The 22552-nt window shown below is 40.0% G+C and overlaps 1 protein-coding gene across 3 annotated transcripts; it reads left to right on the top strand.

The window, feature by feature from the left end:
• Positions 1 to 50: 50 nt before the first annotated feature.
• Positions 51 to 21163, top strand: GTF2H3 (general transcription factor IIH subunit 3). 3 transcript variants are annotated; one of them, XR_014295683.1, is made up of 14 exons: positions 51 to 140; positions 3337 to 3416; positions 9291 to 9397; positions 9791 to 9957; positions 12201 to 12263; positions 13151 to 13180; positions 13329 to 13357; positions 16057 to 16131; positions 16907 to 16960; positions 18567 to 18635; positions 19018 to 19153; positions 19267 to 19303; positions 19391 to 20709; positions 20941 to 21163. XR_014295683.1 is itself a non-coding variant. In XM_082640322.1 (13 exons), exons 1-13 carry the CDS (start codon positions 128 to 130, stop codon positions 19458 to 19460), a joined length of 930 nt encoding a protein of 309 aa, XP_082496448.1. In that variant the 5' UTR covers positions 51 to 127; the 3' UTR covers positions 19461 to 21163. The 3 variants fall into 3 exon arrangements, 2 of the variants coding, with proteins under 2 accessions (XP_082496448.1, XP_082496449.1); XM_082640322.1 differs by having other exon boundaries at positions 19391 to 21163; XM_082640323.1 differs by having other exon boundaries at positions 135 to 213; positions 19391 to 21163.
• The last annotated feature ends 1389 nt before the right edge of the window (positions 21164 to 22552 follow it).

Raw genomic sequence — 22552 nt, 5'->3', positions numbered from 1 at the left:
GGCTACGGCGCGCGGCCGGAGCCCAGCCCTCTCTTACGTCACTCGGAGGGGCCGGAAGTCGGGGTGCGCCGTAGCCCGGAGGCCCGCTTGACTGCAAGTGGCTGTTCGCTGAGGGACACGGGCAGATATGGTCTCAGACGGTGAGGGCCGCGCCGACGGGACCCGGACCTCGGGGCTGAGCGGACTTTACCCGGCCAGGACCGGCCAAATGGAGTATCAGTATATTCTGGGGGCTGGGTGGAACTTGTTTGGTCCTTAGAGGAGTAGCGAATGTACTCATTCAGTAAATATTTTCGGAGCGCCTCTTGTGTGCCCGGCGTTATTTCATGCCCTGGGAGATACATAGAGAACGTTACAGACTCGTGGAGGTTACAGTCTAGTGAGCGAGACAGACAGTAGGCAAGTAAATAAAACTAATTTCGAAGGGTGACAAGAGCTGTGACGACAATATAAAGTGATGATGGGGTCGATTGTGATTAGGGGATGGTCAAGAAGGAGCTGCTTTCGATAGGAGTCCAGGGAAGACCAGTGATATTGAAACTAAGACTTGAGTGACTTGATGAAGACCCTGTGGCAAGTCGAGCTGCAATGGGAACACGGAGAGGGGGCACCCGGGGGGAGAGGAAGGTGGAGAGACTTTTCGTTCATACATTAAGCTACCAGTTATAGAGCCTGATATCTTAAAGGGAGAAAAAAGAGGCCAGGGTGGTGGGAGCAGGGTGGGCTAGAAGGATGAGATCAGAGAGCTAGCCAGGTGCAGGGCCCTTGTGGGGCTTGATCTCTATTTTAAGTGTAATACAAAGCCGTTTTAGGGCTTTAAGCAAGGTAGGTTTACTATCTGATTTACAATTTTTTTTTTTTTTTTTTTTTTGCCACGCAGTGGCTTGCGGGATCTTAGTTCCCCGACCAGGGATCGAACCTGTGCTCCCTGCACGGGAAGCATGGAGCCCTAACCACTGGACCTCCAGGGAAGTCCCTGATTTATGATTTTAAAAGATTACTTTGGCTGCTGTGTGGGAAATGGACTGCGGAGAGCAAGAGTAGAAACAGGTCCTTTCAGAGGCCATAACAGTTGTGCATGCATCCTTCATCTGTTTTCATCAATATCACAACCCTGTGAGGGGTGCAGACCTTGTATGGCCCCTGTCTACAAATGCGGAGGTAGAGACCCAAAGAAGGAAATTCATAGGGACATTCCATGTGTATGGATACACACGTCTCCTGACAGGCATCAGGCTTGATAGTAGCAAGGAAGGCCCTGAGAGTTGGGAGGTGGGACCTGATGGGAGAATAAGGCCAAAGGCTTTTGGGTAGAGGAGTGAGGGCCTGTGGGAGACACAAGTAAGTGCCTCTTCTGTGCGAGGCACTTTCTTCTGTGATTTTTGCAACATTATGTTATTCATTCCTCATTCTTTAAGGAGTCCTCGGTTTAGAGGGCAGAGTTGGGAAGAGAGATCAGAAACACAGCTAAGTGTAAAAGGAGGTAGCGAGTGCTGTCATTAGGAGAGAAGTGATGCTCTTGGTGCTCAGAAGTAGGCAGTGGGGCTTTGAAAAGCCACAGTCATTAGAGTCAAGCAGATCTGTCTTCAAAGCTGGGTGTTGGGCTTCCCTGGTGGTGCAGTGGTTGAGAGTCCGCCTGCCGATGCAGGGGACACGGGTTCATGCCCCGGTCCGGGAAGATCCCACATGCCGCGGAGCGGCTGGGCCCGTGAGCCATGGCCGCTGAGCCTGCGCGTCCGGAGCCTGTGCTCCGCAACGGGAGAGGCCACAACGGTGAGAGGCCCGCGTACCGCAAAAAAAAAAAAAAAAAGCTGGGTGTTAGCTTTGCTACTTGCTAGCAGGCCATGTGACTTAGAGCAAGTTACTTTCTCCTGCAAAAGAGAAATACCATGTTTCCCCTAATCTAAGACAGTATTGATTATGAAACGTGCTTTTATTTTATTTAATATACCACTAAGAGAAAATAAAATGCGATCAGTCATAAGGGTAAGATACCATCCTCAGTTCAGCATCTGTCAAACGTAAAAAAAAAAAAAAAAAAAGAAAGGAGGGAGTACATCTTATAAGTGGTGAAAGATAGCAAAACATAGCAATAAGTCCCTTGCTGAGTTGTCAGCATGGGATGGGATGATAGGATTACATGTACTGGACCTGATGCAGAGGGGCTGAGATTTCCAGTCTCCTGAGATGGGGGAGCCAGGACCTGTTGGAAGACCTAGAGAGGACTTCTGGGTAAAGACGTAGCATTGGTTTGGGGCCTTAGAGAGTAAATAGGATTTGGGTATGTAAGCAGACATCAAAGATGGGGTGGGATTATCCTGATACAGGGAACAGGGAACTGGAGGATGGAAAGTATGGGGGCAGGAAAGGCATTGTTGCTTTTTGCTATTAAAGGAGCATCCTGGGTTTTTCGTAACAGTGTGTGCTTTTGGGTTCATATGTCTGTCACCTCAGAATGTAGGCTCCTTGAGGGCTTGGACTCAGTATCCTCAACACCTACCCCCAACACCTAACACTGGTACTTAGTGTAAATGTTTGTTGAATGAACTCATATGTTAAGTTAGCCTCTTTAGTTGTGTCTGTCACTCTGTAGAGAGTAGCCTCATATTTTTCACAGTAAAATCTTGACAGAGCAAGTGCTTTCCACTCTGGTTTTCACCTGTTTTTTCTTTTTTCTTTTTTTTTTGGCCTCACGGTTTATGGGATTTAAGTTCCCCGACTATGGATCGAACCCAGGCCCTCTGTAGTGAGAGCTCGGAGTCCTAACCCCTGGATCGCCAGGGAATTCCCTTCGTTTTCACCTTTTAAAGATTGGTTCCTAAGTATAACTGGCCTTGCTGCTAGGTGATTTGATGGACTTGGAGCCAAATTGATTCTGTGTCTCCCTTTAAATCTACCCCCCTGCCACCCCGTGCCTGAAATTCTACTAGTGATTCTAACTACTGGTTAATCAGTGCCTTCTGTCCTTGACCAGCCATTTAAAATGCATTTGTCTTTGGATTCATAAAATAGATATTTATTGATCATCCACCACATGCTAGGCATTGTGCTCGGAGCAGAGGATAAGCAGTGACAAAAGAAACAAAAATCCCCCCTCAGGAAGCTTACATTCTAGTGCATGAAAGGTACAGGTGTACAGGAGGCAAGCAAGAGCTTGCTAAGGGCCCCCAGAGCTTTAAAAGAACTTGGCCTTGTGTTAATTTCATGATTGTAGGATGATAAACATGTAAAGGCATGTAGTGGTGCTTGCTCTGGATTTAATTTACAAATGGAGAATGTTAGCTTTGTTTCACTTTTATGAGGCTAATGTTTTTTATTTTTTGTTAATATTTTCAGAAGATGAATTGAATCTTCTGGTTATCATAGTTGATACCAACCCAATTTGGTGGGGAAAGCAAGCATTAAAGGAATCTCAGGTAAGATTGCTTGAGAAGGCTTTTGGATAATTCTGGTTTGACTGAGTATATGTTTATGTTGCTTTTTTATTAAGGTATAATTTACATATCATAAAATTCACCCATTATAATGTACAGTTCAGTGTTTTTTTTAGTAAAAATCACAGTAAAGTTGTTTAACCATCACCACAATTCCATTTTAGAACATTTCTATTTCCCCCCAAAGTTCCCTTGTGCCTGTTTGCAGTCACTGCTTCTATCCCCTAGTTGTAGGCAACCACTGATCTGCTTTCTGTCTCTATATTGACTTTTCTGGACATTTCATATGTCGATTCCATATAATACATAGTCTTTTTTTAAAAAAACTTTCTATTTTGAAATATATTGTTTTGAAATAGTTACAGACTCACAGGAAGTTATAAAAGTGGTACAGAGAGGTCCTGTGTGCCCTGGCTTCAGCGTCTCCCAGTAGTAACATCTTATATAACTGTAGTACAATAGCGAAACCCGGAAATTGACATCAGTACCATCTACAGCCTTTATTCAGATCCCAGCAGTTTTGCATCTACTTGTGTGTGTATGTTTAATTCTTGCAGTCTTATCACATGTAAGATTTGTGTAACCCCAACCAGAATCAAGATACAGAGCTGGAAAAAAAAAAAAAAAAGATACAGAGCTGTTTCATCACACAGGAGCTCCGTGGCGGAGGCATCCTTCATGGTTGCTGTAACTTTCTAGTCCCTGGTACTAATCTACTAATCTGTTCTTCATCTCTAGAATTTTGTTATGTAAATAGATCAGACCGTATGCAGCCTTTGAGGCTGGCTTTTCTTCACTCAACATAATGCCCTTGATCTATTCAAGTTGTTCCATGTACAAAAGTTTGGCCTTTTTATTGCTGAGTAGTAGTCCATGGTGTGATGTACCATGGTTTGTATAATCATTCACCTATCAAAGGACATTTGGGCTGTTTCCAATTTTTGGCTATTACATAAAAAGCTGCTCTGGGGCTTCCCTGGTGGCGCAGTGGTTGAGAGTCCGCCTGCCGATGCAGGGGATGCGGGTTCGTGCCCCGGTCCGGGAAGATCCCACATGCCGTGGAGCAGCTGGGCCCGTGAGCCATGGCCGCTGAGCCTGTGCGTCCGGAGCCTGTGCTCCGCAATGGGAGAGGCCACAACACTCAGAGGCCCGCGTACCGCAAAAAAAAAAAAAAAAAAGCTGCTCTGAAAATCTATATACAGGTTTTTGTGTGGATGTAAGCTTTCATTTCTCTGGGACAAATGCCCAGAAGTGCGACTGCTGGGTCGTATGTTAATCACATGTTTGAGTTTATAAGAAACTGCTTTACTGTTTTCCAGAGTGGCTATACCATTTTACATTCGTACCAGCAAAGTATGAGAGGTCCAGTTCTTTGTATCTTTACCAGCATTTGCTGTTGTGACTTTTTTATGTTAGCTGTTTTTATTATTATTATTATTATTATTAGCCGCACCTTGCGGCATGCAGGATTTTAGTTCCCCAACCAGGAATTGAACGTGGGCCCTCAGCAGTGAAAGCGCAGAGTCCTAACCACAGGACCACCAGGGAATTCGCTCGTTAGCGTTTTATAGTTTTCATCGACAAGTTTTGTAGATTTATACCTAAATACATGTTTTTTAGCAATTGTAAATGAGTATTATGTTTCAAAGTTTGGTTGCTACCTGTTTAATATTAGTGTATAGAAATATGATTGATTTCTGTGTGTTGCTCCTATATGCTGGGACTTTGCTTAACTTACTTATTAGTCCTAGCAGTGGGTTTTTTTTTTTTTTTTTTTTTTTGCGGTACGCGGGCCTCTCACTGCCGTGGCCTCTCCCGTTGCGGAGCACAGGCTCCGGACGCGCAGGCTCGGCGGCCATGGCTCACGGGCCCAGCCGCTCCGTGGCATGTGGGATCCTCCCGGATCGGGGCACGAACCCGTGTCCCCTGCATCGGCAGGTGGACTTTCAACCACTGCGCCACCAAGGAAGCCCCCCCTAGCAGTGTTTTTGTAGATTCCTTGGGATTTTTTAAATAGACAGTCATGTCATCTGCAAGTAGGCACAGTTATTTTTTTCCTTTCCAATGCACATACCTTTTATACTAATAAGACTTACAGTACTGCGTTCAATAAGAGTGGTGAGAATGGACATCCTTACCTCGCTCCTGATCTTAGAGGGAAAGCATTCAGTCTTTCACTGTTAAGTATGGTGTAAATTGTAGATTTTTTTTGTAGATGCTCTTCATCAAGTTCAGGAAGTTCTCTTCCTAGTTTTGCTTGGAGATTTTTATCATGAATGGATGTTAAGTTTTGTCAAATAATCTTTCTGCATCAATTAATGATTTTTCTCTTTAGCCTGTCAATATGGTGGATTACACTGATTGATTTTCAGATATCGAACCAGCTTTGCATTCCCAGAATGAACCCCACTTGGATTCAGTTTTTATCTATTTTATGATAGATGCTGGTCTATAGTTTTTTTTTTTTCTTTTTTGTACTGTGTTTGGCTGATTTTGGCTTAAGGGTGATACTGGCTTCATAAAATGAATTGGGAAGTGTTCTCTTCTGTTTTCTGGAAGAGATTATTTAGAATTGGTATCAGTTCTTTAAACTTTTGGTATAGTTCTCCAATGAAATTGTCTGGACCTGGAGATTGCTTTTTGGTGAAGTTTTAAACCATGAATTAAATTTCTTTAATAGTAATTAAACTATTTGAATGATCTTTTTCATATTGGGTGAGTTTTGGTAATAGGTAGTCTTTTGATTTTGGCTTTTTTTACTTAGCATAATATTTTTGAGGTTCATCCATGTTGTAGCACGTATTGGTAGTTCCTTTTTATTACTGAACAGTATTTTATAGTATGAATATACCTCTTGTTTATCTGTTCACAGACATTTAGATTGTTTCCCCTTTTTGACTATTATGAATAATGCTGGTAATTCACAAACAAGTCTTTGTATGAGCATATGTTCGCATTTCTCTTGAGTAGTTAGAGACCTATGAGTTGAATTACTGGGTAATATGGTAAGTTTAGACTGAACTTTTTAAGACGTTGCCAAACTTTTCAAAAGTTGGTACACCCTGGGAATTCCCTGGTGGTGCAGTGGTTAAGAATCCACCTGCCAATGCAGGGGACACAGGTTCGAGCCTTGGTTCAGGAAGATCCCACATGCTGCAGAGCAACAAAGACTGTGTGCCACAACTACTGAGCCCGCAAGCCACAACTACTGAAGCCCACGTGCCTAGAGCTGGTGCTCTGCAACAAGAGAAGCCACCACGATGAGAAGCCTGTGCTCTGCAATGAAGAGTAGCCCATGCTCGCCGCAACTAGAGAAAGCCAGCCCGCAGCAACGAAGACCCAACTCAGCCAAAAAATAAAATAAATAAATGAAATAAAATAAAATTTAAAAAGTGGCCAAAAAAAAAAAAGTTGGTACACCCTTTTCCATTCCCATCAGAAATGTATGAGAGTTCCAGTCTTTTCTTCACATCCTTGCTGACACTTGTCTGTCTTTTTGATTATAGTCATTCTAGTGTAGGTGGTACTCTCTCATTGTGGTTTTAATTTGCATTTCCCTAATGATTAATGATGTTGAGTCTTTTGTTCATATGCTTATTAGCCATCCATATATTTTCTTTGGTGAAATTTGTATTCAAATATTTTGCCCAGTTTAAAAAATTTTAAGTTGGACATTTTCTTAATGGTGTCTTTTTAAAAAATAACTTTATCAAGCTAGAGTTGACATACAATGAGCTGCACATGTTTAAAGTGTTTAATTTGTTATGTTTTGAGTGTTTAATTTGTTATGTTTTCACTTATGTATACATTCATGAAATTATCACCACAATCAAAATAATGAACATATAGATCCATCACCCCCAAAGTTTCTTCCTGTTCCTTTGAATTCATCCCACCCACCTCTCTGCCTGTCCCCTCCCGAGGCAACCACTGATCTGCTTTCTGTCACTATAGATTAGTTTGCATATTTTAGGTATTTTATATATATGGAATCAAACAGTTTTTTGTTTTGGGTTTTTTTTTTTTTCTTTTTTGGTCTGGTGTTTTCACTCAGCATAATTATTTTGAAATTTGTCCATGTTGCTACATGCATCAGTAGTTCATTCCTTTTTATTGCTGAGTAGAATTCCATTGTACAGCTAGACCAGTATATCACTGCATATTACCATATTCTCCAGGAAGACTGTCTTTTGAACTCTCATCAGTGGTGTATGAGGATTCTGGGTTTGGTTTTTTTTTTTTTTTTTTTTGGTACCAACACAAGATGCTCTGTTTCCTTATTTTATCTTTTGCCAGTATGATATACCAAAATGATCTCAATTTGCTTTTTGTATATTTAATGGTCCTTTGTATTTCTCCTCTGGGGCATTGCCCATTTTTCACTTTGCATGTTCCTTTTTTTTTTTTTTTTTAAATGGTTTGTGGACACTCTTTATATTAAAGGTTAACTCATCTGTCATACGTTGCAATTATTTTTTTCCAGTTTGTAATTTGCCTCTCACTCTTTTTATTTAGTCTTTTTTTTGCCATACAGAAATTTTAATAGGTTTGTTTTACATTTTCAAAAATAGAATGAGTGAAATTTATCAGTTTTATTTTCTGCTTGAAGTATTTCTTTAAGAGAAACATGCTTTATTACATGATCATAAAAATATCCACCTGTGTTTTTTTAGTAATATTGGTACTTGTCGGAATGTAAACTCCCTGAAAGAAGGGGTCTTCGCCTGGCACATAATAGGTGCTCAGGATACTTAATGAATGAATTCAAAAGTTTTACAATTACCAATTTAATCAGTATATATTAATTGTCTATTCCATGTGTAGCAATAGTTTGCTAGTAATTTTATCATAGAAGTTGTGATATGTTTGCTATTCCCTGAATGTTATGCAGAAAACATTTGTGGAATATTGTACTGATGTAGAATTGGTTTCATAAGTAAACTTAGAAAACTATAGTTTTCTTTTTTTTTCAGGTTTATCCATATTTTTGCTATGAATATATTTATTTATGAATAAATAGGTTGTATCAATTAACAGTATAACAGCTGGAAAAGTAACAGTGAAAATGAATGTCTTTGCATATGATTTCTTGTCTCAGTTGGAATTTTTGTCTTTCTTGGGTTTATATTTCAAATTGGGCTGTTTTCATTATCGTGGAGGATGAAAATGCAGCTGGTAGACAGTTACGTAAGGGAGGAGAAAAAGTAAGGGCAGGGCTTCCCTGGTGGCGCAGTGGTTGAGAGTCCGCCTGCCGATGCAGGGGACATGGGTTCGTGCCCCGGTCCGGGAAGATCCCACATGCCGCGGAGCGGCTGGGCCCGTGAGCCATGGCCGCTGAGCCTGCGCGTCTGGAGCCTGTGCTCCGCAACGGGAGAGGCCACAACCGTGAGAGGCCCGTGTACTGCAAAAAAAAAAAAAAAAAAAAAAAAAGTAAGGGCAATTCTCTATAACCAGTATTAGTAAAGATTGATGCTACTGACTAAATTATATTTAGGTCATCTCTAGCACAAATCAGTCATCATGTTTATAAAAAAGGACCGTATCTCCTTACTTCCTCAGTTCCATCCCATCCCCCAACAGCAATTCTTCCTTCATTTTGCTCTCTCCGTGGGATCTGACCTGCCATATGTTGTTTTTCTAAGCAGGTCAGAAATGGGCAAGTCTGTGCTGTTCAGTATTGGAGAACTGTAGGTTTCAAATGTTTTTGCTTATGACTTTGGAGGGGGGGAGCTCCAGAGCAAATTTTTAGAAGTGAATAATTGTCTAAACTTTAAATGAAATCTTAATCATTTCAAGACCTGACATAGCTCTTTGGATAGCTAACTTACCTTTCTTTTGTCTTCTGTTTTTCAACAGTTTACTTTATCAAAATGCATAGATGCAGTGATGGTGCTAGGAAATTCTCATTTATTCATGAACCGTTCCAACAAACTTGCTGTGATGGCAAGTCACATTCAAGAAAGGTATGACCATTACGATGACTCTTCCTGTTCAGTGCTTAGGGACCCTTGGACCAGACACTACTGGGGTAGATAAATATACCTCAAATAATAAACTAGTAGTAGGTAAGAATTTGGTATGAAGCATTTCAAGAGACTGTAACCCAGTACCTTCTTTATTCTTCTCGTTTTTTAAGAAAACAGTGGAATCATCAAAATATTCTGTGGTGGTAGACTCATGTTTGCCCATTTGCCTATTTTCTACATTCTTTAAAACTGAAATTTATTATGGAATCTTGAGAGTCTGGAATTGGTGTGGTTTTTGTTATCTGTGCTGGATTTCATTTTGATGTTTAGTGAGGGCTTCAAGTCCTGGTGTAACTAGGTTCCTTCTGGTTTTTTGTTTTTCTGTTTCAGTCGATTCTTATATCCTGGAAAGAATGGCAGACTCGGAGACTTCTTTGGAGACCCTGGCAACCCTTCTTCTGAATTTACTCCCTCCGGAAGTAAAGATGGAAAATATGAGCTGTTAACAGCAGCAAATGAAGTTATTGTTGAAGAGATCAAGGATCTAATGACCAAGAGTAACTGCTTTCAGCTTTTTTTTTTAATTTCTTCTATTATTGCTATTTGCAAGTGGAGTTGAATGTGGAGGTCCTTGAGGCTTTGAGACCAAAACTTTGAGGATCTTGATACTATTTCCTTCATTCCCTCTTTTCTTTTAAAAAATCTTTTCCATCAAAGCCTGTGCATTAGTTGCCTGACCTCTGCAGCATTGCCACTGTTCACCATCTTCCGCTTCTTAAAATACTCTGGTTTCTGAGGATAGCCTGTTGACCTATTTTTCCTCTTTTTTGGACCATTCTTTCTTCCATTTCTGACTTTTTCTTCTTTCTTCTTGTTTCTTAACAATATATACTTTTTTTTATTCTGCCGGGTTATTTTCTTATTTTCTCCCTCTGTGTGTTCTCATCCACTCTTGTCATTAATTATCATTTATGTATGAACACTTCCCCGTCTTTGTCTCTAATCTGGCCTTTCTTTCAAGCTGCAAATGTCTCCACTTAAATGTCCCACAGTCTCATTAACACGGCCCAGGCCAGTTTCATTATCTTTTCTCTCAGACCACCATTTCCATTTCTTATTTCTGTCACCCCCACAGCCACCTACTTTTCCAAAATTTTCTTTTTTGACTCCTTCCTCCTCATCCAACATCTAATCAGCTATGAGATCCTATTAATCTATCCTCAGCAGTATCTCCAAAGTCTGACCCCTTATTACCTGCCATCTAGCTGAGCCTTGGCAGTGCTGACATTTCGGGCTGGGTAATTCTTTATTGTGGGGCTTTCCTGTGCTTTGAAGGATACTTAGCAGCATCCCTGGCCTCAACGAACTGGATGCCGTAATATCCCCCGGTTGTGAGAACCAAATGTCCCCCGTAGGGCACAGTTGCCCAGGTGGAGAGCCTTTGCTCCAGATCGTTGTTACCAACTTCTTAACCGACTCCTGTCTCTCTCCGTTCCAGTCTTTCCACTCAGCCTCTAGAGGTATCATCCTAAACATCAGAGCTGCTGTTCCCGCCCTTAAAGACCTTTTGCTGATTCCCTGTTGCCTGCAGGCAGTGGTTTCAATCTGTCTCCTGTGTCCAAATCACCTGTAGGGAAAAGGCAATTCTAGAGACAGAAAGTGGATTAATGATTTCTCCTGGGGCTGGGGAGGAGCAGAGAAGTGATGGGAATGGGCCCAAGTGATCTTTTGGGGTGATGGAAATGTTCTACAATTGGATTGTGGCGAGGATTTACATCCCTATAAATTTACTAAAAATCATTGACTTGTGTGCTTAAAAAGATAATTTTGTGATCTGTAAGTTATACCCCAATAAAACTGTTAAAGATCACCTGGAGGGCTTGTTAAAATGAAATACGGAACCCCACTCCATAGTTTCTGATTCAGTGGTTTAGGGACGGCCCAAGAAATTGTGTTTCTATTGAGTTCCCTAGTGATATTCCTACAGCTGGTTCTCGAATCATATTTTGAGCAGCCAGTGGTCCCCAGGGCAAAGTCCCAACTGCTCAGTATGGTGTTCCAGACCTTTCCTGGTCTGAACTCCCCATGGGGTCTCTGTGCTCCTGGACCAGTTGCAGGCCCTGTGCACACAGCGTGTCAATCTGGGCTCCCCACCTTCTTGCGCTGAAGGTATAAAATTTTGATTTTTATGAGAGTGACTGTTTTTCACTCAAGTCTCCGAATAAGTTGTAAACCTCGTCCCTGCCTCCCACAGCCAGGGCACTTTCTCCAGTCCTCTTTTCACGGCTTTCCCAGGCAGGTGGGAGGCAGTGGGAAGGCTCGGGGCCTGGCCACGGGCCACTGTCCGGGCTGCCTGCAGTTGCACAGGGCCTCTGCTACCACTTAGGTCATTGAGGAACCACAACCGTTCCCAGCAACACCAGGATATTTTTTATTATCTGTTTTTTATAACATAAAATTTACCATTTTAACCATTTTTAAGTGTATAGGTCAGTGGCGTTAAGTACATTCACGCTGTTGTGCAAAATCGCCACTGTCCATTTCCAGAACTGTTTCATCATCGAAAACTGAAACTTTATATCCATTAAACAACAACCCTCCATTCCTGCTCCTTCAGCCCCCAACCACCGGGGTATTTTAAGTTGAGAAAATGTTTAAAAATTGCTTATCTATGTTTTTAAACCCAGTTTGAAAATGTCATCTGATTTCATTCATGAAGAAGAATGCTTTGGTTTGAAAACGATTTTAGGTCAAGAAAGTACCTAAAAATTCCCTTTTTAATGTTTTTTGTTATCTACAGGTGACATAGAGGGTCAACATACAGAAACTCTGCTGGCAGGATCCCTTGCCAAAGCTCTTTGCTGTATCCTTGGTGTTTTAATCATTCAGAAGGTGTTTTTTTGTAATAAAGAGATCTGAACTTGTGATAGTTCTCAGAACCTTGGGTGCCCATGTTAATGGAAGGCATGAGTATTCTAAAGTGGTAGATAATCAAAAAATAGTTTATCTTGCCTTTGACATGTTTTTAGGACAAGCTGTAAGAATGAGAAAACTCTAGTTTCTCTAGTATGTCTTACTCATAATGCATTGTTCTTCAGGATGCTTCTTTGCTTTTTATTAGACAAATTAAAAAAATTTTTTTTTTGTCTCTCTTGTGTTGGAAGCAGGGTTTGATTTTAAAAGCCATTTACTAACCCTGGGGCTTATTAAACGAGTAGCTGCTTCTCTACAGGAGAATGCACTATTTTGCACACGTTTATAAGCATTTTGATTATGTTTGTGTGATATTTTCCCAATCTTAAGTAATTTAGTTTGTTAGTTTTGTACAATATTGAGTCTGTCCAGACCTTGACTGGGGGTGTCTGATCATCTGGGTATGCTTTTCAAATTCATTATCTCATTTGATGGTGTATTGATTTACTTGTGTTCCCAGCATTCAAATCCAGGACATGGTGGATAATCATAGAACAAGCAGGTGGATAATCAAAGAACAATCAAATCTACTAATTTTAATTTTCTGGGACAAAGATCATATTTTGGTCATGTTACAAAGCCCACTTGATTACAGAGTTAGTAATTGAAAGCTCCCAATCAATCTTGTTTTATGTGTTTATTGTGGGCCTTGGAGCTTTTCCTTTTTTCAGCTGGGTGGATGCTGGATTTATTTAACTAAAATTGAGGTTATTTTTCTGTTTACTCTTAATATGTATGAAATAATATTTTTAAATTCCTTAATGCTAAGAAAATAAGACATTCATAGAATGAACAAGGATGTTAAAGGTAGGCACCTACATTCTTCTATGAGACTGTAATCTTTATTTTACTACTATAACTTTGAAGTACTGTTTAAAAATTGGTGAGAAAACCTTATATGTAATATGTTTAATAAGATTCAGTTAAATTGTAAACTGTTTTTATCTCTTTATAGATAATCAGGAGATGAAATCAAGGATATTGGTAAGATTAAAAAGATATTAAAATGATGTTTTTATACCAGCTAAAGCCAATTAGAAAACATAATGGGAAATAAGACCCATTTATAATAGAAACAATAAATATTAAGTACCCAGAATTAATTAACAAGCAATACGTAAAATTGATTAGGGTGAAAAACTAAAATTCTGAGAGACGTGAAAGAATTGAATAAATGGAGAGCCATATTTTTTTCTTTTTAAAATTTGTACTTTATTATTTATTTATTATTATTGTTTTTAACATCTCTATTGGAGTATAATTGCTTTACAATGGTGTGTTAGTTTCTGCTTTATAACATAGTGAATCAGCTATACATATACATATATCCCCATATCTCCTCCCTCTTGCATCTCCCTCCCACCCTCCCTATCCCACCCCTCTAGGTGGTCACAGAGCACTGAGCTGATCTCCCTGTGCTATGTGGCTGCTTCCCACTAGCTATCTATTTTACATTTGGTAGTGTATATATGTCCAAGCCACTGTCTCACTTAAAAACATGGAATGCTTCACAAATTTGCGTGTCATCCTTGCGCAGGGGCCATGCTAATCTTCTCTGTATGGTTCCAATAAAATTTGTACTTTTTTAAAATTGAAGTATAGTTGATATACAATATTATTTATGTTACAGGTGTATGATACAGTGATCCACAATTTTTAAAGGTTATACTCCATTTATAGTTATTATAAAATATTGGCTATATTCTCCATATTTTTGTACAGTTGTACAGTGTATCCTTGTAGCTTATTTTATGCATAATAATTTGTACCTCTTAATCCTTTACCCCTGTATTGTCCCTCGCCTTTTCCCTCTCCCCACTGGTAACCACTAGTTTTTGGAGATCCATATTTTATTCTTCAGTGCCAGTTTTTCCAATATTAAACTGTAAGTTCAATGCAATCTCAGAATATTAATCAGATTTTTTTTCCTGGCAGAGTGGGGGGATTTAAGAAAGTCAACAGTTTATCTGAAAGAATAAATCAATGAGAATAGCCAGGAGCTTTCTGAAAGAAAATAGTAGGCAGGAACTTGCTCCAGGTGACTTAAAGAAAGACACACAACGTAAGAGTTGTGAGTTGTAAGTTTTATCCAGAGTCTTACTGAGGATTATAGCCCAGGAGACAGCCAGTCAGCTGTGAGGAAACTGCCCCAAAGAGGTAGGGGAGAAGCCAGTTTATATATGATTTTTTTGGCTAGGAAATTCATGCAGTCAAGCATATATCTTGGTAAAAGATTATTGCTAATCACGAAGAACAGATATCTTAAGTTGGTGATTTTAGTGCTTTTCTGTTTCTTTTTTCAGTTCTTGCCTGCGAAGAGGCAAGAATCTGGGGTCACTGAAATTCTTCCTGAGATATGCATCTAACTATCTAAAGGCCTATTTTTCCAAAGCACAGAGTCCCTCATCCTGTTTTTCATCCTGAACTCCTCTCAGGGTGCGCTGTCAGTGGGCAGCTGCAGTGAGTTCCCCGTTAACCCTGTAGAACTGGGTAGTGAGCAGTTCTCTTTTTTCTTTGTGCACACTCCTTTAGGCATTAAAACGCATTATAAAGCTACAGTGACTGTGGTTCTGGCATAATAGTAGGCAAACAGATAATGGAAAAGACTAGAGTCCAGAAACCAGGTACACAGTGGGGTTTGACATGTGATCAACGAAGCACTTCAAATTAGTGGGAGGGAAATGGATTATTCAATAAAAGGTACTGGGCCAGTTGATTGGCCATTTGCAGGAAAGCAAAGCTAGATCTCACTGCTTATACCTAAACACATTCTAGTAAAGATCAAACATTTCAATGTAAAACTTCAAGTCATAAAAGCTCTAGAAGAAAATAGCTGTTTATAGTCTTGTGTTGATGAGTATCTTGCTAAGCATGATATGAAACTTTAAAAGGAAGCGTAAGACCTCAAAAAAATAAAACCCCCAAAACAAGGATGGGAAAAAAAAAACTATTAGGAAAAAGTACTTTCAGCTCAGGGTTGACTCTAAAGAAACAAGTGGGAAACGAGCAATCTGCAGAAGAGGAAATGAAAATGACCAGTTAGTATTTGGAATTATGGTCAGCCCTACTAGTGGTTATTCCCTTGCATCGCCCATGGGAGGATAAACTGATACAGCTTTTCTGGAGGGCAGTTCGGTAATATGTATCAAAATTAAATATGCAGACACTTTAGTAATCTCACTGATTATTTTAGGAGCTAATCGGAGAGTTGTGCAAAGGGTAGATGAGAGTGTTCGTCAGAGCATTGTCTAAAACCGAGGTTTGGAAACTGCTTAAATGTCTTCTATCGATAATTGGTTAAACAGTGGAAATCTGTGAACTCAGCACGAAGGATGGTTACATCCAAATTTATTGATGTAAGATTTTTCCCCCAGATATTGTGGACTGAAAAAGCAGGTTGCAGAACCCTAGATAGAGTATCATCCTGGGGGGTGTGTGTGTGAGTGTATATCCATGCCTGCATAAGTGCTCTTTAGAAGCTATTAACAAGGGTTATTTCTTGAGGGATAGGATTTGGGGGAGATTTTTGCAGTCATCTTTACAGTTTTAGGTATTATTTAGTAATAACGTCAAAGACAAATTAGAAAGATGATATTGGTTGTAATTTGTAGTATATTGTGATGACATTTGAGTGAGAATACTAGGATGTGGCTGAAAGGTATTAACATGGATGTGATTTTTAGGTTATTAAAGCTGCAGAAGACAGCACGTTACAGTATATGAACTTCATGAATGTCATCTTTGCAGCACAGAAGCAGGTGAATTGAGAGCCTTCTTTTTAAAGAATATTGGTTTCATAATGAAGGAGTTAACTTTATTGTTTGAATGACCTACTTAGAGAGGTATTCTGACTAGATACTTATTAAGGGATTGGGAATCTGGAATCCATATTTTGTACAATACTAGTCATTTCTCTGTTTTGGGTCCTGGACCCTTGAGAATCTGATGGGTCCCCAGAAAAATATGCACTCTAACGGTTTTGCAGATAGTTTTGTGGTATTCCTGGAACCATTTAGCCCATCCTTGGACCCCAGGCTAAGAATTCTAGGTTTTATAGTTTGCTGCATACCTTGCTTCAATTTCTCTGTCTCTTTGCTTCAGGGAGGTCTTATAAAGATTTGATATTTTTACTTTGCAAATAACTGAAGTGTTCAGATGAGTTATCACTAATACGTTTTCTTCTTTGATATGTTAAAAAAAACTTCCTTAAAACTTCAGTTTTAACCTAAAGTGCTGCTATAGCCATGTAAAATATTCTCCATCTTGGAGTGGTAGCATGATATAGTGAAAAGACCATGGACTTTGGGGACAGGCAGACTGGGGGTGACAGCACTGCTTCCCCTTGGCTCTGTGACCACCGCCCGGCCAAGGCCTGGGTGCTTCAGCTGTAAAATGCAAATCAAATATCTACCTTGCAGAGTTATTATGCATATTAAATAAGCCATTTTAAGAATAGAGTCTGGCATATAGTAGGTTCTCAATGTAAGGTAGTCATTATTATTCCTATAATATTTTTCGAAATGTTCATTTCAGAATATTTTGATTGATGCCTGTGTGTTAGACTCCGATTCAGGACTCCTCCAACAGGTATATTTTATTTTATTTTATTTTTATTTATTTTTAAAAATAAATTTATTTATTTTATTTATTTTGGCTGCGTTGGGTCTTCGTTGCTGTGCACGGGCTTTCTCTAGTTGCAGCGAGCGGGGGCTATTCTTCGTTGCAGTGTGCAGGCTTCTCATTGCGGTGGCTTCTCGTTGTGGAGCATGGGCTCTAGGCGCGTGGGCTTCAGTAGCTGTGGCACGTGGGGTCAGTAGTTGTGGCTCACGGGCTCCAGAGTGCAGGCCCAGTGGTTGTGGCACGCAGGCTTAGTTGCTCTGCGGCATGTGGGATCTTTCCGGACCAGGACTTGAACCCGTGTCCCCTGCAATGGCAGGCAGATTCTTAACCACTGCGCCACCAGATGTTATTTTTGATCAAAATATGAAACTGAATTTTACTTTAACTAAAAAGGGAAAAGAAAAACAGAAATAAGGCTGAAGAAATTACTAAACTTTTCATAAACGTTTTTTGACCACAAGAAATATTTTTTCCTAAAAGATCAGTTAAAAGCACAAAATTGTAGAAAGCTTTGAGTTTAGGTTACTGCTGGGGATGCGTGGGGAAGGGGAGATACAACCAGAAAGTACACCAGCTTCAAAGGTTCTAGAATTATCCTATTTCTTAAGCTCGATGGTAAGTGCATGGTGTTTGTTGGGAATGTGTAAAGGTACAGCCACTTTGGAATACAGTCTGCAACTTCCTCAGAAAGTTAAACGTAGAATTACCAGTTGAGTCCACAATTCCATTCTTAGATATATATTTAAGAAAAATGAAAATGTGTCCATACAAGATATTGTACGTGAATATTCATAGCTGTGCTATTCATAATAACCCAGAAGTGGAAACAACTCAAATGCCCATCAGCGGATGAACGGATAAATAAATTGTGGTCTATCCATGCAATGGAATATTATTTGGTCATCAAAGGGAATGAAGTACTGATACATGCTACAATAGGAATGTACCTTGGAAACATTATTCTAAGTGCAAGAAGTAAAAGGACACATATTGTCTGATTCCATTTATATGAAGTGTCCAGAACAGGCAAATCCATAGAGACAGAAAGCAGATGAGTGGTTGCCGGGGGAAAGGAGGGATGGAGAATGCCTGTTAACGGGGACGGGATCTCTTTAGGGTGATGAAAATGCTCTGCAACTAGACAGTGGTGACAGATGCACAACTCTGTGAATATTCTAAAAGCCAGTAAATTGTACACTTTAAAAGGGTGAGTTTAATAGCATGTAAATTACATCTGAAACCGTTACTAAAAGATACAATGAGAATGAATAAGCATGGCAAGAATAGAAATTTGTCAGTAGCAAACAAACAGGAAAAAGGGCTTGTACTCTTATACTACAGTCTTCAAAGGGTGAAAGGGTGTGGGCCAAGGGGAAAACGCAAGATATTTGAACATCTGGAGAGGTAGCTGCAAGTTTCTGGTCCTCCTGCACTCTGGGAAGAGATTCCCTTTTAATTCGCTGTGTCGTATCTTCCTCTCCTTTTGGAGACCTGAAGAGTTGCTGGTGAGAATGACCTCCCGCTGGAAAAGCTAAGCGAGTGCTAGTTTGCCTGAGAGCCCTTTGTCTTGCAGGCTTGTGACATCACAGGGGGACTGTACTTGAAGGTGCCTCAGATGCCCTCCCTTCTGCAGTATTTACTGGTAAGGAAATGTCAACAGTGAACCTAATGCCTTGAGTCCAGTGAGACCCCTGTTTCCTGGGGAATGAACGGGAGTAAGATGGCTGATGCCTAGTAACTGGAAGAGAGGAACAGAGGGGTGACCTAGGGAATTTGAACTTAAGGGAGTCTTTGGACCCTGTAAGCTGTATGAGGAATGTTGTATGACTGTGTGTGGTGGTGCTCAATAATTGTGGAATGGCTAGAAACACATTTCTAATAGTCTATTTCTAATAGACTTCCAAGGAAAATCTAATTTAGTATTCTCAGTGTTTACTGGCTAATATCTGGTATCTATGTCCTGGCTTCGGGTTGTTTTCCCCCATGTTTTGAATAAAATTTCCTTGCTTTTTTTTTTTTAACAGTGGGTTTTTCTTCCTGATCAAGATCAGAGGTCTCAGTTAACCCTCCCACCCCCAGTTCATGTCGACTACCGGGCTGCTTGCTTCTGCCATCGAAATCTCATTGAAATCGGCTACGTGTGTTCCGTGTGCTTGTCAAGTAAGTTCACGTAGCGCTGAGTTTTTCTGTGTTGTGGAGGAGTGTGCAGAAAACATCTCCAACTGTGTGGCTGTTAGACCGTCCTGTTCATTTTTCGTTTTTTCAATTTGCAGTATTCTGCAACTTCAGCCCTATCTGCACGACATGCGAGTAAGTATCTTTGAGGCTGTGTGGCTGGCTTGCCCTTTATAGAGATTTAGAGCATTAAAAAGTATTTCCTTCTCTGTATTATTTCAGGACAGCCTTTAAGATTTCTCTCCCTCCTGTACTGAAGGCCAAGAAAAAGAAACTGAAAATGTCCGCATGACAGTAAAAATTGTTTCTCCATCACTTAGAGCTATTAATAGAAATTATATGGCAGAATCTTTGTTAGGAAGGCTCTGAAAAAAATAGAGATATGTGTAAGATATACTTTAATGAACTTTCTTACAGGAAATATACTAAAACATCATCCTCATCCTATGCTTCTTGGGGGCTGATTTATTTGAGGGAGTCATTCTATGCAATATACCCTAAAATTTTTTCTGACTGGTTTTTGTCCAGAAATGGAGGAAGAAAGCACAAATTTGTGATTTTTTTTTTAAATGAGGTGATTGTTTGTCAAAGCCATTCTGTACTGACTGATTATAAGCGTCAGAACCTATCAAGTCTAGGTTCTTACTGTGAAATGTATGACGTGAAATTTGAACACAGTTTTGGAAAAAGTGACTATTTATGGAGTAATGGCGTTAATCAAGATAGAACATGTTACTTGAGTCAACACTTCGACAGTAGTCACATAAATAAAATCCTTGTTTTCTAGATTGAGATTTAGCTCCAGATATTAGCAGATACTTATTCTTTTGTCTGACATTAGTACATGTTTGGTCAGAGTTAACCAAATGATAGTTTGTCACTGAATATCTCTAAAATCTGATCTTAAATGAGTAAGGAGAGTGCGTGCAGTAGTCTGGTGGGAACTTTTTCTTTAAAACAGCTGTGTGAAGAGCTTATTTGTGAAAGCCAGGGTCTGGGTTCTGAGGGGGAATTTCTTGGGGAGAATGGATTCTGTACAGTGAAGTGTTGCCCCACATAGAATTCATCCCTTTTTTAATGAGGAGGGGGAAAGCATTAATACTGGAGAACTGTTCTCTAGAAGCTTTGGACTTAATACTGAAAAATTCTATAAGTTCAAAAGAAAAATTATTTGCAACAATAAACATTTTTCTATGTAACCTTAAAGTTATTAAAAGTCCTTTTAAATTCCAGCAGAGTGTAGGAAGCGTTTTTAGGAATGGTGGCCAATTTAATTTTTTTTTTAAGTAAATTGACAAAGACCTATTTGTGTATACAACCTTGTATATAAATAAGATTTTAATTTTCTCTTGATACCATCTCAGAAACTGAGTCTCATTTAAGCAATTTGGTGTTTGGTTGGATTATTTCAAGTAGATTTTATATTCTGCATTTATAATTTTGTTAACAAATACACAAAGATTTTGGTGATCACTTTGCAAGTATTTGCTAATCTTTTAGAATCTGTTTGTCTTTTAAAAATAATATTTAGGGCTTCCCTGGTGGCGCAGCGGTTGAGAGTCCGCCTGCCGATGCAGGGGACATGGGTTCATGCCCTGGTCCGGGAAGATCCCACATGCTGCGGAGCGGCTGGGCCCGTGAGCCATGGCCACTGAGCCTGCGCGTCCGGAGCCTGTGCTCCGCAATGGGAGAGGCCACAACAGTGAGAGGCCCGCATACTGCAAAAAAAAAATAAATAAAAAAAAATAATAATAATATTTAATATTTCACAGCCTAACTATGTGTAATGGAGATCTCTATTTTAAGTCTAGGAAACAAAGAATCATATATCTAAAGATGAGTAATTTCAAACAAGCTGATAAGGTTTTTGTTATTACTTTTTCATTTGACATGTTTCATGAACTGGCCTAATTCTGTTTAAATTTTATTTTTAACAGTTGTGTTTGTTGTTTATTTTGTATAAATGTTTATAATAAAATAATTTAAATTTTCATATTTGCTTATTTCCTCATTCATTGTTTATTTCATGCTCATTCAATTCATCTTCAACTCTGTACTTTTTACCTGGATTTGGTCACATGTCAGAGTTTTTTATTCAACTGTGAAGAACTTTAATTTCAAATCTTGCCACAACTCTCACAAAAATATTGTTAGAAATACTATACAATTATAGATTGGTATGAAATTTTTAATACAAGATTTCTTACACACCATACATGGATTCTCTCAGTGAATTGGTTCACCACTGCTCTGATGGCTAACAAAATGAGTGAACATTTATTGAGTGCTTACTGTATGCCAGGCATTAGCCTAAGCTCATTAGATGTGCTACCTCACTTAATTCTCACACAATCCTATTTGGGAGAGGCTATTATCTCCTTTTTAAAGATGAGGAAGGACTTCCCTGGTGGTCCAGTGGCTAAGACTCTATGCTCCCAATGCAGGGGACCCGGGTTCCATCCCTGGTCAGGGAAATAGATCCCACATGCCGCAACTAAAGATCCCGCATGCCTCAATGAAGATCCCGAGTGCTGCAACTAACACTTGGCGCAGCTAAATAAATGAATGAATGAATGAATGAATGGCTTCCCTGGTGGCCCAGTGGTTAAGAATCCGCCTGCCAATGCAAGGGACACAGGTTCAAGCCTTGGTCTGGGAAGATCCCACATGCTGCGGAGCAACTACGCCCATGCGCCACAACTACTGAGCCTGCACTCTACAGCCCACGTGCCACAACTACTGAGTCCGTGAGCCACAGCTACTGAACCCCGCACGCCTAGAGCCCATGCTCAACAAGAGAAGCCACCGCAATGAGAAACCCGCACCACAAAGAGTAGCCCCTGCTCACTGCAACTAGAGAAAGCCCGCACACAGCAACGAAGACCCAACGCAGCCAAAAATTAATAATAATAAAGATGAGGAAGCCCAAGCTTAGAGAGGTTAAGTGACTTTCCCAAGATCACTTAATGTAGAAGGAAGGTGAAACCCAAACCAGGCAGTCCGACCTCAGAGCCTGCACCCTTAGTTACCGAACTATCATAACACTTGAGATGCTTTGAGGCTGCCGACATGAAAAGGAATTTTTTTCAGGCAGAATTTTGATGCTTTTGCATCTGCCTAATGCTGGGCAAAACCTCGTGTGTTCTTTGATGAGACCTGCTTTCGGAGTTCTGAGAGCTCTGTGTGGTACAAACAAAACCTTCAAAAAACTGGGAGGAGAATAAAAACAATTCAACAATACAATTATAGCATTACAGCCTCACCCCCTGTTTGTCTCTCCCCCCAAATCACCATAAGAACCAAGTTTATTAAGTTGCTTGTTTACAATCCAGTGTCTGTAGGCTCGCTCTTGCATTAACTCCAGGTTCATTGAATTACCTGCAG

Source organism: Mesoplodon mirus (genome assembly GCF_964341445.2).
Source record: "Mesoplodon mirus genome assembly, chromosome: 13".
NCBI classification, from domain to species: Eukaryota; Metazoa; Chordata; class Mammalia; order Artiodactyla; family Ziphiidae; genus Mesoplodon; species Mesoplodon mirus.
The sequence above is the reverse complement of the archived record's forward strand: the minus strand, read 5'-3'. Positions and strand labels throughout refer to the sequence as shown.